The sequence below is a fragment of the Molossus molossus genome, unplaced genomic scaffold, assembly GCF_014108415.1.
Source record: "Molossus molossus isolate mMolMol1 unplaced genomic scaffold, mMolMol1.p scaffold_m16_p_22, whole genome shotgun sequence".
NCBI lineage: Eukaryota > Metazoa > Chordata > Mammalia > Chiroptera > Molossidae > Molossus > Molossus molossus.
In genome coordinates this window covers 424,090-436,771 of record NW_023425358.1, presented here as the reverse complement: position 1 = coordinate 436,771, position 12,682 = coordinate 424,090, and the positions used below count along the sequence as shown (strand labels likewise).

The 12,682-nt window shown below is 46.1% G+C and overlaps 1 protein-coding gene and 1 pseudogene across 1 annotated transcript in view; one reads left to right on the top strand and one right to left on the bottom strand.

Annotated features, from left to right (window-relative positions):
* The window catches only part of GRIK4 (glutamate ionotropic receptor kainate type subunit 4), a 331,785-nt gene that overhangs the window by 48,632 nt on the left and 270,471 nt on the right, over positions 1 to 12,682 (bottom strand). Inside the window, exon 12 of the mRNA XM_036276444.1 lies at positions 11,969 to 12,082. Within this exon, the coding sequence (XP_036132337.1) occupies positions 11,969 to 12,082 (114 nt within the window). The remainder of the gene's footprint in view (positions 1 to 11,968; positions 12,083 to 12,682) is intronic.
* LOC118639938 lies at positions 3,162 to 5,071 on the top strand (annotated as a pseudogene).

Genomic DNA, 12,682 nt, shown 5'->3' with positions numbered 1-12,682 from the left:
TTTCAGTTGTGAGTACACAAAACACAGAGTTTATTCTTTTTTGTAATAATCATAACCTGCATGTCTTTTTCCATACGAGCAACTATACACCTACTTTTGCCATCCCCTGTTCCTTTGAGAACTGTCTAGGGGGGAGCTGGCCAGCGGAACAGAGAAGTGACAGAAGTGAGGACAGCTCGGGGAACGGATGGAAACGCCACCTGAGACGGGGCAGAAGGGAGAAGGAGCGATCGACTGAATGCAGCTCAGACACTGTATCTGAGGTGCCTGCGAGACATTCAGGTGACATATCTAGTAGCGTGTCAGAAATGTGCTACCGGAATTCAGGGGAGCAGCCAAGGTTAGACTTACAGATTTCAGAGTGGCTGAGATTACCCAGTCAGTTAAGTAAAAATAGAAAAGGACCAGGAACATTTGAGATAGAGAGAGGGGGATAGAGAGAGAGGGAGGGAAGGAGTGGGGAGTTGAGAGGGAGGAGGGAAGGGGAGGAAGAGAGGGAGGAGGGATGGAGGGAGGAAGGAAAAGGAAGGGAGGGAGGAGGAGGGAAGGAGGAGGAGGAGGGAGGGAGGAGGAGGAGGGAGGGAGGAGGAGGAGGGAGGGAGGAGGGGGAGGGAGGGAGGGAGGGGGAGGGAGGGAGGAGGGGGAGGGAGGAGGAGGGGGAGGGAAGGAGGAGGGGGAGGGAGGGAGGAAGGGGGAGGGAGGGAGGAGGGGGAGGGAGGGAGGAGGGGGAGGGAAGGAGGAGGGGGAGGGAGGGAGGAAGGGGGAGGGAGGGAGGAGGGGGAGGGAAGGAGGAGGAGGAGGGAGGGAGGAAGGGGGAGGGAAGGAGGAGGGGGAGGGAGGGAGGAGGGGGAGGGAAGGAGGAGGAGGAGGGAGGGAGGAAGGGGGAGGGAAGGAGGGGGAGGGAGGGAGGAGGGGGAGGGAAGGAGGAGGAGGAGGGAGGGAGGAAGGGGGAGGGAAGGAGGGGAGGGAGGGAGGAGGGGGAGGGAGGGAAGTCAACACAAACGATGGAGAAAGCGATCAGCAGAGAGGCAGGAGGAACAGCAGAAGAAAATGCTGACTTGAGCACTGGGAACAGTTTCACAAAGAGGTGGGATCGAGGTACAAATGTCGAGCAGCCTCTGAGAAGCACAAAGAGAAAAACCTTCTTCTGACTTTGGTCCTGATTTTTGCCTGACCAGAAGCAGAATTATATCCCAAAGCTGGTAAAGAAGGAAAACATCCCATAATAAACTTTTGATGATCCATGTTTATGAAAAAGCCTAGAAAATCTTAGATTGCTGGACATTTGCAGACGGCTTCTGGTTGCCTTTAGACTTCAGAGACATGCTGTCACTGCCTATTGCTTTGCAGGGTTTTGTAGTAAATCTTCACTAGGCATTTACACTTGCGGGTCATTATTTTCATTTTTGCACATAGGTTTGGTGATGTTTGGTAACAATCACTCATGACAGGTGAGCTCATAGACACAGAACTAAGATATTCTTGGTCCTTAAAGATTATAAATAAAATTAAGTGTATTTTTGTTTACAGGTAACTATCAGCTAGAGAAAATTCACAAAGCGACGAACACCCAGCATTCAACTTTCAATTTCATTAACGTAACACGACTGTACCAGAGAGTTTCTCTGTAACTGTATCTAGGACCCTGTGGTGGGCTCTGCCAGGCTGTCTGTTGGCACCAGCTCTTCCTGCTAATGCCTCTTTGGTTTCAGATGCAGCAAAGTTAAACTGAAACTTCTTCTCAACAGTTCCCCTGGTTTAGTCCGTTCAGAATGGTTCTCTCCCCAGCTGAATTTTGGGTATTTTCTAAGCACACAGAAAAATGCGCTCAATAAATATTTGCTCAATAAATGCATAAACAGTTTAGTGTAAGCTGTTCATGGCAACACTCAGGTTTTCCTCGGCTTGGCCCCTGTTACAGATCAGCTCTGAGCTGCTGTGGGCACATGTGGGCTTCGGTGTGGAGGCTGGAAGCGGGGAGGAATCCTGACCAGACAGGACACGAATCAGTCCGGGTTCCCCAGAGAAAGAGCCAGTAGAGTGCGTGTGTGCAGTCATCGGTTCGTGTGATTGCTGTTGCTGGTAAATCCAGCACCGCTGTGGCAGGCTAGCAGGTTAGAAACCCAGGCAGGTGTCGATGAGACAGCTTTGAGGGAGAAACGGCTTCTCCTGCAGGAGCCTGCTCTGACTCTGAAGCCTTCAGTGGGTTGGGCGAGGCCCACCCACACGCTCAAAGGGAATCAATCTCCTTTACTTAAACTCAACTGATCATACACGTTCATCCCATCTACAGAAGGCCTGTATTATCTAGACCATCTAGATCAGTGGTTGAGCACACATCTGGGCATCATGGCCTGTCCATGCTGACACAAAACTTTGCACCCCAGGAACTCATGCGGGGGACTAATATAGTGATAGGTTTGCAGGCAGAAACATTTGGCCTACTCAACATAGGACGTCCAGAAGTTGACCAAGTGAAGTTTAGTTCTGGTCGGAACTGACACAGGGGTGTCTTGGGTGGTGAGGGTAGCCTGGAAGCAGATGTCCCCAGGAGGTGAGAGCATGTGGTGTCAGGTACCTTCACCCACATGGCTCCTCATGGTCTGCTGGTCATGAGCAGGGCTCTGGTTCAGTTGGTGCTAATCAAGAAATTAAGGCTAGAGCCTCGTTGTATGGCCTGGCCATTTGTTTTTGAGGGGCCTCTCAGGGCCTAGTCACTGGAGGGGCTGGGGGGAGCCGAGAAGCAGGGCTGGCTGGGAACTGCCTAGGAGGGCTGCCAGACACACCTAAGACAAGAGCGCCCTCTGAGAGTCAGACACCTGTGCTCCAGGCCCAGCCCTGCACTGTCCTTGCTCCATGTGGGACTTTGGTTCCTTACGTCTCAGATGGGAATTATAATCCTCGCCCCTTTCCCTCAAAGAACAGTCCTGAGGACCAAATGAGAAAGGACAGACACACAGATCATTCAAAAAGCCTACAGACGAGGGTGGAGGCCTGGTGTCAAAGGGAGAACACAGGCTCCAATCACACGTTCCTGGGTTTGAACTCTTCTCTTCCACTCACTGGTAAGTGGTCTTGTTCAAGGGTTTAAAATGAATTGCACCTGTTTCCTCATTTCTCAAATAAGAACAATAGATATGTTAGTTTCCTAGGGATGCAACATGAAGTACCACACACTGGTGGCTTAAAACACCAGCAGGTATTGTCTCGTGGTCTGGAGACTACAAGCCCAAAGCAAGATGCCAGTAGGGCCCCTCTGTCCTGAAGTCTTTAGGGGAGACTTCTTCCTGTCTCTTCGAGCTCACGGTGGTTGCTGGCAACACTCGACATGGCCTTGGATGCATCACCCCAATCTGTCTCCAGATCCACATGGTCTTCTCCCTCGTGTGTCTGTGTCCAGATTTCCCTCTTTTTATAAAGATGCCAGGCATTGGACTAGGACTCACTGAATCCAACATGACTTGATTTTGGTTTGATTGCATCCGCAAAAACCCTATTTTCAGATAAGGTCACAGTCACAGGTCTTGGGGGTTAGAACTTGAACATCTCTTTTGAGGGGACCCAATTCAACCCATCACAACAGCCAACATCACAGGTGCCTGGAAGTGTCTGGCAAAGAAGAGATGCTCAAGAAATGGAAGTTATCATCATCACGAAAAGAGGAGAACGGGGTTCTTTTTTTGTACCTCTCTACTCATCTGGATTTAAAGTGTAAGGCCACAGGCGAGAGCCAACAAAGAATCTCAGTAGAGCAAGGCCCAGCGCCGGTGGTCTGACTCTTACCCGTACGTTTCTGGGGGGAGTTTGTGGGTACCCTGCAAGGGCTCAGCTCCAGGCATGGTTCTGCACTGACAACAAGAAAGATGCGGTGGATGATGTTCCCTCCGCAATCCCTGCAGCTTCTGAGATTGCTGACCTTAGAAACATCAGTAAGAAACTGCTGGAGGCCAAAAATGAAGCCCACAAACATGTGGAGGTTGATTTCCTTATCAAGGACCAGTTTCTGGGAATGCCCCGGTCCAACAGGTGGCACTGGAACAGGTGGAGGAGCATGCTCCCTCGGCCAGTGCTCGTTCCGCGCTGACTGCATCGGTTCAGTCAAAGGGGCAGAGGAACGGGCCGTGACAGGTTCTTAGGACAAGACTTCTTGGATCTGGTCCTTGGAAGGAAAGTCAGTAAGGACAATCTTGGGACATACAGACATTGTAAAAGGTGTGGCCTTGGTGAAAAAAGACAACTTGTCGTCCCTACTACCAAGTGCGTCCCGGCTCCGACTGTTCTCTGATGGGAGTGGGTGTGGAGAGAATCCGAGGAGAGTCTGCACGCTGCAGGCGCCAGGCGGGAAGTCGGATGCCATGGCTGTTGATAGGACAGGAACTGAAGTTTTCAGTGGCTTCTGGGATCAGGTGCTAAAGATCTGTCTACAGTCCCTACAAATGGAGAAGAGGAAATGGAGGAATCCACCAGCCGACCAAGGAATAAACAGGAAACAGAGCAGTTGGGACTAACAAGGTGCCCATAGTGACCCTGTTGGCCACAAGGAAGCATTTCCTGGGTGCTGTGGTCAGAGGCTGAGGAAATCTGCAGTGCATCCTGGGACCACGCCATCAGCGCGTGGGGTGTTGACTCTGGCTGTCTTGAGCCAATTCAGACAAGAAACCATGTTTCATTGTATCTCCTATACTCCACTTTGTAAACGTCTAGCATCTGGAAGCCAGATGGGCAGGTCAGACTGTGGGATCCCCGGACTACAGACGGCTCTTTGGTGTGGCTGCCCCTAACCTCACACTCAGGCTGGGCACAGCAGGCAAGTGGCCACGAGCCGTCGCTGACTTCAGGTCCTTTACACACACCGTCAAACTGTGGATTGCAAGGAGCCGCGAGAGTCCTCTCTGGGGGCAGCTGCTCGTGAAGACAAATTCTGAGTGTGGACGGGAGACACAGGGTCACTTCTGAGTGGAGGGCAGACCATCAGTCGTGTTCCTACAGATATTCACCTGCCACTTCCACGTGGGGGCATCGCAGTGAAGGGTACATCTGTCTCAGAAGTTCTTTCTATACATTTAATTGATAAGGAATATTCAGATTACATCAGTGCAGATCACCCTTGTTAAAAATTAGTGTTGTCTTTTTCTCTATTTTGTATTTATTATATAACAATTTACATGTATAAAATGTAAAATGTGGCTTGCATTCTATACCTATGTCAGCTCTTGACACTAAACTGAGTTTTTAATTTCTTTTTAAAGGTATTGATTTAAATTAAGATTTGCTTTTGAAATGCAATAAGAGCAGTTATTAAAAATACAAGAAAAAAAAAGTAAAAGGGAAAGTACTAAATCCCCTTTAATCCATAAGACAGACACAGCAACAACACTGTCAACAATGGACTATGACCACATCCTCACAGTTCTTTCTTTTTTTTTTTTTTAATTTTATTTTTGTTATAGATGTTTCTCCTTTTTTACCCCATTGACACCCTCCTCCCCATCCCCCCCGCCCCGTCCCCGGCTTTGTTGTCCATGTTCATTGGTTATGCATACCTGCATATAAGTTCTGTGGTTTATCGCTTCCCACCCCCTCACCCCCTCTTCTGAGAGTTATCAGTCTGTATCTTACTTCCGTGTTTCTGGGTCTACACTATTCCTTAGACTGTTATATTCATTATATTCCATATAAAAGTGAGATCATGTGGTATTTGTCTTTTTCTGCTTGGTTTGTTTCACTTAGGATAATACTTTCCAGGTCCCTCCATGTCGTCTCAAAGGATAAGAGATCTTTCTTTCTTACAGCTGCATAATACTCCATTGTGTATATGTACCATGGCTTTTTTATCCATTTATCTACTGATGGACACTCGGGCTGTTTCCAGATCTTAGCTATTGTAAATAGTGCTACTATGAACATGGGGGTACATATATTCTTTCTGATTGGTGTTTCAGGCTTCTTAGGGTATATTCCTAGAAGCGGGATCACCCAGTCAAATCAAAGTTCAATTTTTAACTTTTTGAGGTAACACCATATTGTTTTCCATAGTGGCTGCACCAGTCTGCATTCCCACCAGCAGTGTACTAGAATCCCCTTTTCTCCACACCCTCGCCAACACTTGTTTGATGATTTGTTGATGGCGGCCATTCTGACAGGTGTGAGGTGATACCTCATTATTGTTTTCATTTGCATCTCTCTGATAATTAGTGATGTTGAGCATTTCTTCACATGTCTCTTGGCCATTTGTATGTCCTGTTGGGAGAGGTGTCTATTCAGCTCCTCTGCCCATTTTTTAATTGGGTTCGTCTTCCTTTTGTGGAGTTGTATGAGCACTCTCTATATATTGGAAATTAACCCCTTATCTAATATATTATTGGCAATGATGTTCTTCCATACAGGGGGTTGCCTTTCCATTTTGATGGTTGTTTCCTTTGCTGTGCAGGAGCTTTTTAGTTTGATGTAGTCCCATGTGTTCATTTTCTCCTTTGTTTCTGTTGCCTTAGGTGATGTATCAGTAAAAATTCTGCTGCATATGATGTCCGAAATTTTGTTGCCTACATTTTCTTCTAAAATTTTTATGGATTCACAGGTCACATTTAAGTCTTTTATCCATTTTGAGTTTATTTTTGTGTATGGTGTAAGTTGATGGTCTGGTTTCATTTTTTTTTGCATGTAGCTGTCCAATGTTCCAAACACCATTTATTAAAGAGGCTGTCTTTATTTCACTGTGTGCTCTTGCCACCTTTGTCAAATATTAATTGAGCATAGTGTCTTGGGTCCATTTCTGTGTTCTCTATTCTGTTCCCCTGGTCTATATGCCTGTTCTTGTGACAGTACCAGGCTTCTTTGATTACAGTCGCTGTGTAGTATAACCTGATATCTGGTATTGTGATCCCACCTACATTGTCCTTCTTTTTCAAAATTGCTGTGGCTATTCGGGGTCTTTTGGTTCCATATGAACTTTTGAAGTATTCATTCTAGTTCTGTGAAATATGTCGTTGGTATTTTGATGGGGATTGCACTGAATCTATAGATTGCTTTGGGTAATATGGACATTTTAATGATGTTAATTCTTCCAATCCATGAACAAGGTATGTGCTTCCATTTTTTTTTTATATCTTCCTCTATTTCTTTTTTCAATGTCCTGTAGTTTTCTGCAAATAAGTCCTTTCTTCTTTGGTTCAGTTTATTCCTAGGTGTCGTAATTTTTTTTGCCGCGATGGTAAATGGGATTGTTTTTTAGTTTCTCTGTGAGTTCATCATTGGTGTATAAAAATGCTGTCAATGTCTTGACGTTAATTTTGTATCATGCTACTTTGCCAAATTCATTCCTTAAGTCTGGTAGATTTTTGATGGAGTCTTTAGGGTTTTCTATGTATAATATCATGTCATCTGAAAAATAATGACAGTTTCACTTCCTCTTTTCCAATTTGGATCCCTTTTATTTTTTCTTCATGTCTGATTGCTGTGGCTAAGACTTCCAGTACTATGTTAAATAAGAGTGGCAAAAGTGGGCATCCCTGTCTTGTTCCTTTTCTTAAGGGAAATGCTTTTAGTTTTGGCCCATTGAGTATGATGTTGGCTGTAGGTCTTTCATATGTGGCCTTTATTATGTCGAGATATGATCCCTCTATTCCCACATTGATGAGCGTTTTTATCAGAAATGGATGCTGGATTTTATCGAATGCTTTTTCAGCATCTATTGATAGGATCATGTGGTTTTTATTCTTCATTTTGTTTATGTGATGTATCATATTTATTGATTTGTGAATATTGTACCAGCCTTGCATCCCTGGGATGAATCTCACTTGGTCATGGTGAATAATTTTTTTGATGTATTGCTGGATCTGATTTGCTAGTATTTTGTTCAGGATATTGGCGTCTATGTTCATCAGGAATATTGGCCTGTAGTTTTCTTTCTTTGTAGTGTCTTTTTCTGCTTTTGGAATTAGAATTATGCTGGCCTCATAAAATGAGTTTGGAAATCTTCCTTCTTCTTGAATTTTTTGAAATAGTTTGAGGAGAATGGGTGTTAGTTCTTTTTTGAATGTTCGGGAAAACTCCCCCTTGAAGCCATCTGGGCCTGGGCATTTGTTTGCTGGGAGAGTTTTGATTACCTCTTCAATTTCTTTAGTTGTTATTGGTCTATTCAAGTTTTCTATCTCTTCCCGGTCCAGTTTTGGGAGACTGTGTGTTTCTAGAAATTTGCCCATTTCGCTTAGATTGTTGAATTTGTTGCCATATAATTGTGCATAGTAGCTGTTAACAATCTTTTGTATTTCTGTGGTGTCAGTTGTTACTTCTCCTCTTTCATTTCTGATTTTGTGTATTTGGGTTCTCTCTCTTTGTTTCTTGGTGAGTCTAGCTAAGTGTCCATCAATCTTTTTTATCTTTTCGAGAAACTAATTCTTTATTTCATTACTCCTTTGAATTATTTTTTGGTTTCTTTGTCATTTATTTCTTCTCTGATCTTTACTATTTCCTTCCTTCTACTTGCTCTGGGGTTTTATTTTTGTTTGCTTTCTAATTCTTTAAGTTGTGAGGTTAGACAATCAATTAGAAATTTTTCTTGTTTCTTGAGGTTGGCCTGTAGTGCTATGAATTTCCCTCTCAGAACTGCTTTTGCTGCATCCCATAGATTTTGTGTTGTTGTGTGTTCATTTTCATTGGTTTCCAGAAAGTTTTTAATTACTTCCTTGATCTCCTCGGTAATCCATTCATTGTTTAATAACATGCTATTTAGCCTCCATGTGTTCAAATGTCTTTGCATGTTCTTGTTGCAATTGATTTCTAGTTTCATGCCATTGTGATCTGAGAAGATGCTTGATATCATTTCAATTTCTTGAACTTGTAGTGACTTAGTTTGTGTCCTATCACGTGGTCTATCTTTGAGAACGTCCCATGTGCACTTGAGAAGAATATGAATTCTGTAGTTTCGGGGTATAATTCTCTGTAGATATCTATTAAATCCATTTGGTCTAGTGCTTCATTTAGAGTCTCTGTTTCCTTGCTAATTTTTTGTCTAGAGGATCTATCCAGTGGTGTCAACGAAGTGTTGACGTCCCCTGCTATGATTGTATTGCTGTTGATTTCTCCTTTGAAGTCCTCCAGAAGATTTTTAATATAATTTGGTGCTCCTATATTGGGTGCATATATGTTTATCAAGGTTATATCTTCCTTTTGGATAGATCCTTTCAATATTATGTAGTGGCCTTCTTTGTCTCTAGTTATGGTTTTCATTTTGAAATCTATTTGATCAGATATGAGTATTGCTATCCCAGCGTTTTTTTCTTTCTTTTTTTTTTTTGCGTTTGCTTGGAAAATTTTTTCCATCCCTTCACTCTCAACCTATGTGCATCTTTTGTTGTGAGGTGGGTCTCTTGTAAACAACATATAGATGAGTCATGCTTTCTTATCCAATCAGCTACTCCGTGTCTTTTTATCAGCATTTAGTCCATTTACATTTAAGGTGATTATTGATATGTACTTATTTATTGCCATTTTTGTTTAGTTTGGTTATATTTTTCTTCCTATTTCTTCTACTAATTACAGCAGTCCTTTTAATAGTTCTTGTAGTGCTGGTTTGGTGCTAATGTATTCTCTTAGTCTTTTTTTGTCTGGGAAGCTCTCTATTTGAACTTCTCTTTTGAATGGCAGCCTTGCTGGGTAGAATAGTCTTGGATTTAGGTCCTTGTTTTTCATGACCTTGATTACTTCATGTCATTCCCTTCTGGCCTGTAGTGTTTCTTGTGAGAAGTCAGCTGAGAGCCTGATGGGGTTTCCTTTGTAGGTAACCTGTTGCTTATTTCTTGCTGCTCTTAGGATTCTCTCTTTATCTTTAATTTTTGTCATTTTAATTACTATGTGTCTTGGTGTGGGCCTCTCACCCTTCTTTCTGTCTTAACCTGTGAAGCTTGGGGTTTTGATGTTCTCCTTTTGCCGACAATTGGCCTTCTTTTCCGTGCTGGGCAGTGATGAGGACAGACACAGAGGTCTGGTATGGAACAGAGCTCTCTGACCCACCTAGTGGCTGAGACAAGAGACTTTCATCCTCTACAAATAGGCCAGTTTCCGGTGCCCCAGCCGCCGTCCACAATGGGAGCTCAGGAGGCCTGTGAACACAGACAGTTCCCTTCTTCTAGAACTGGAATCTGAGGCCTGGGAAGGAGCAGACGTTGGAGAGCCACTTCCTCAGCAGACATGGGGGGTAAGCTTTTGGTGACTTCCCTGAGGGCAGCCTTGTGGTGCCAGCGCATGTATTGGAATATGCCATGCGACCTTTGACACCGACCGTGATGACATCACTCGGGAATCCATATAAGACTTGTGCACTTTGAACAAGTTTGGATAAAAAGAGGAGAGGAGGGTCTTCCGATTAGCGGAGAGACTAGGTATGCCATGTGCTGGCAGCATAGTGATTGTCCGTGTGCACCTGAGACAGCAAGGCTCCTCATCCATGCCCACCCCAGCAGGGGGCACTCCGCGATGGCATGTCCAACCCCAGCGGGCACTCCGCGATGGCGTGTCCACCCCCCAGCGGGCACTCCGCGATGGCGTGCCCACCCCCCAGCGGGCAGTCCGCGATGGCGTGCCCACCCCCCAGCGGGCACTCCGCGATGGCGTGTCCAACCCCAGCGGGCACTCCGCGATGGCGTGTCCAACCCCAGCGGGCACTCCGCGATGGCGTGCCCACCCCCCAGCGGGCACTCCGCGATGGCGTGTCCACCACCAGTGGGCACTCTGTGATGGCGTGTCCACCCTCTGCTGCCCATGGCTGTACTTTCACAAACTCATTTGACACTCACTCTAGCCAACCTAACCAGGGATGGACTTATTTTATTTTATTTTATTTTATTTTATTTTATTTTTCTCTTTATTGATTTTAGAGAGGGAGGAAGGCAGAGAGAGAGAGAGAGATGAAAGCATCAATGAGAGAGAACATGGATTGGCTGCCTCCTGCATGTCCCCCACTGGGGATCGGGCCCACAACCTGGGCATGTGCCCTGACTAGGAATTGAACTGGCAACTTCTTGGTGCATGGGTCAATGCTCAACCACTGAGCCACACCAGCTGGGCTAAGATATATATATTTTTTAATCCTCACCAGAGGATATTTTTTCATTTATCTTCAGATAGAGCGGGAAGGAGGGAGGAAGACAGAGAGAGACAGACAAACATCGATGTGAATGGTTGCCACCTGCATGACTCCAACCAGGGCTGGGGACAAACCACAGCTGAGGTACATGCCCTTGGCCAGAATTAAACCCGGGTCCATGGGCCAACATTCTAACTGCTGAGCCAAACTGGCCAGGGCAAAATGGTCTTTTTGAGAAAGTATGCAGATCCCTGGCCTGTGTAGCTCAGTGGCTGAGTGTCACCCTGTGCAGCGAAAGGTCACCGGTTTGGTTCCTGGTCAGGGCACATGCACAGGCTGCAGGCTCAATCCCCAGTTGGGATGCACATGGGAGGCAGCCGATCGATGTTTCTCTCTCCCTCCCCCTTTCTCTCTCTCTAAAATCAATTTAAAAAATAAAATCTTAAAAAATAAAGTATGCAGAAGAAGGAGCATGGCAGGGATACATGACATTAAATTATCTGCTCTTTATTCCCTACTACAGAGAGTCGAGAGTGGATGGAGTCTCTTCCATCCCCAGACATAAAGCTCCGCGTGAACAGAGTGGAGCCGCGTCCACGAAGTCCTGGGGAGTACTGGGGGGCTGGTCTGTGCCGTGGACCCTGTCCCCTCGGAGGAAGCAGAGTGACCCACAGGGCCAATCACCCACCAACACACTCTGCACCAAGGTCGAACAGTCACTCTGGGTCACACCTGTTCAGTGAGGCAGATTCGCAAATCCCCGCAGCTGATGGGAAGTCACAGCCCAGCACAGCTGCAGTTAATCCAAATATCTCCAGAAATCATTCTTAATTACCATACACCTCGGTGTTTGCATGCAGACAAGAGTAAGACGCAAGTGCTTACCATGTGAACGCGGTAGAGGATGCTGATCCCCAGAGTCATGAATGGCTTGGAGAAATCGATCACCTTCTCCCGCTCAGCAGTGATGGTGAGGCCCGCCACGGCCAGGTCTGCTTTCTGGAGAGACAGAAGAGCCATCAGGGGCGTGTGAGGCAGAGGCCACCTTGCTGGGGACTGGGACTGGCCCGGCTTCTCCTTCGTGGGAGTCACAGCACATCCAAGGTCTGAATGATCACTGACGATCATTGGAGGTTAGACCCCTCTGACCACCAGATAAGTATAAAAGCAGGAAGAACCAGTGCAGACTATGCAGAGACAGACTCCAGTGCCCTAGAGTAGGGTTCACGAGGGAACCTGGGAAATTCCAGGGTTTCCTGGAATTTCAACACTGAGTCATTTTTTTATTCAACGTATTAATTTGTTCAGTCAGTAAAATTTCAGAGTTCCCACGCTGTGCAAGACACTTGGGTGGGGGTGGGGTTACAATAGAACACAAAACGACGGAGCCACAGAAACCAGGAGCACTTCCAAGCGACCTGTGCGTTTCATGTTGAGGAACTGGAGACTGAGACACGGAGCGAGTGGCCCCGTCACAGGGCATGTCCTTGGCAGAGCGAGGACGAAGCCTGGGCCTCCTGGCCACTGGCCACTGGCCACTGCAGAGGCTGGAACTCAGCATGGAGCTGAAAGGGGTCTGCGGCCCCTTCCTGCGAAGTC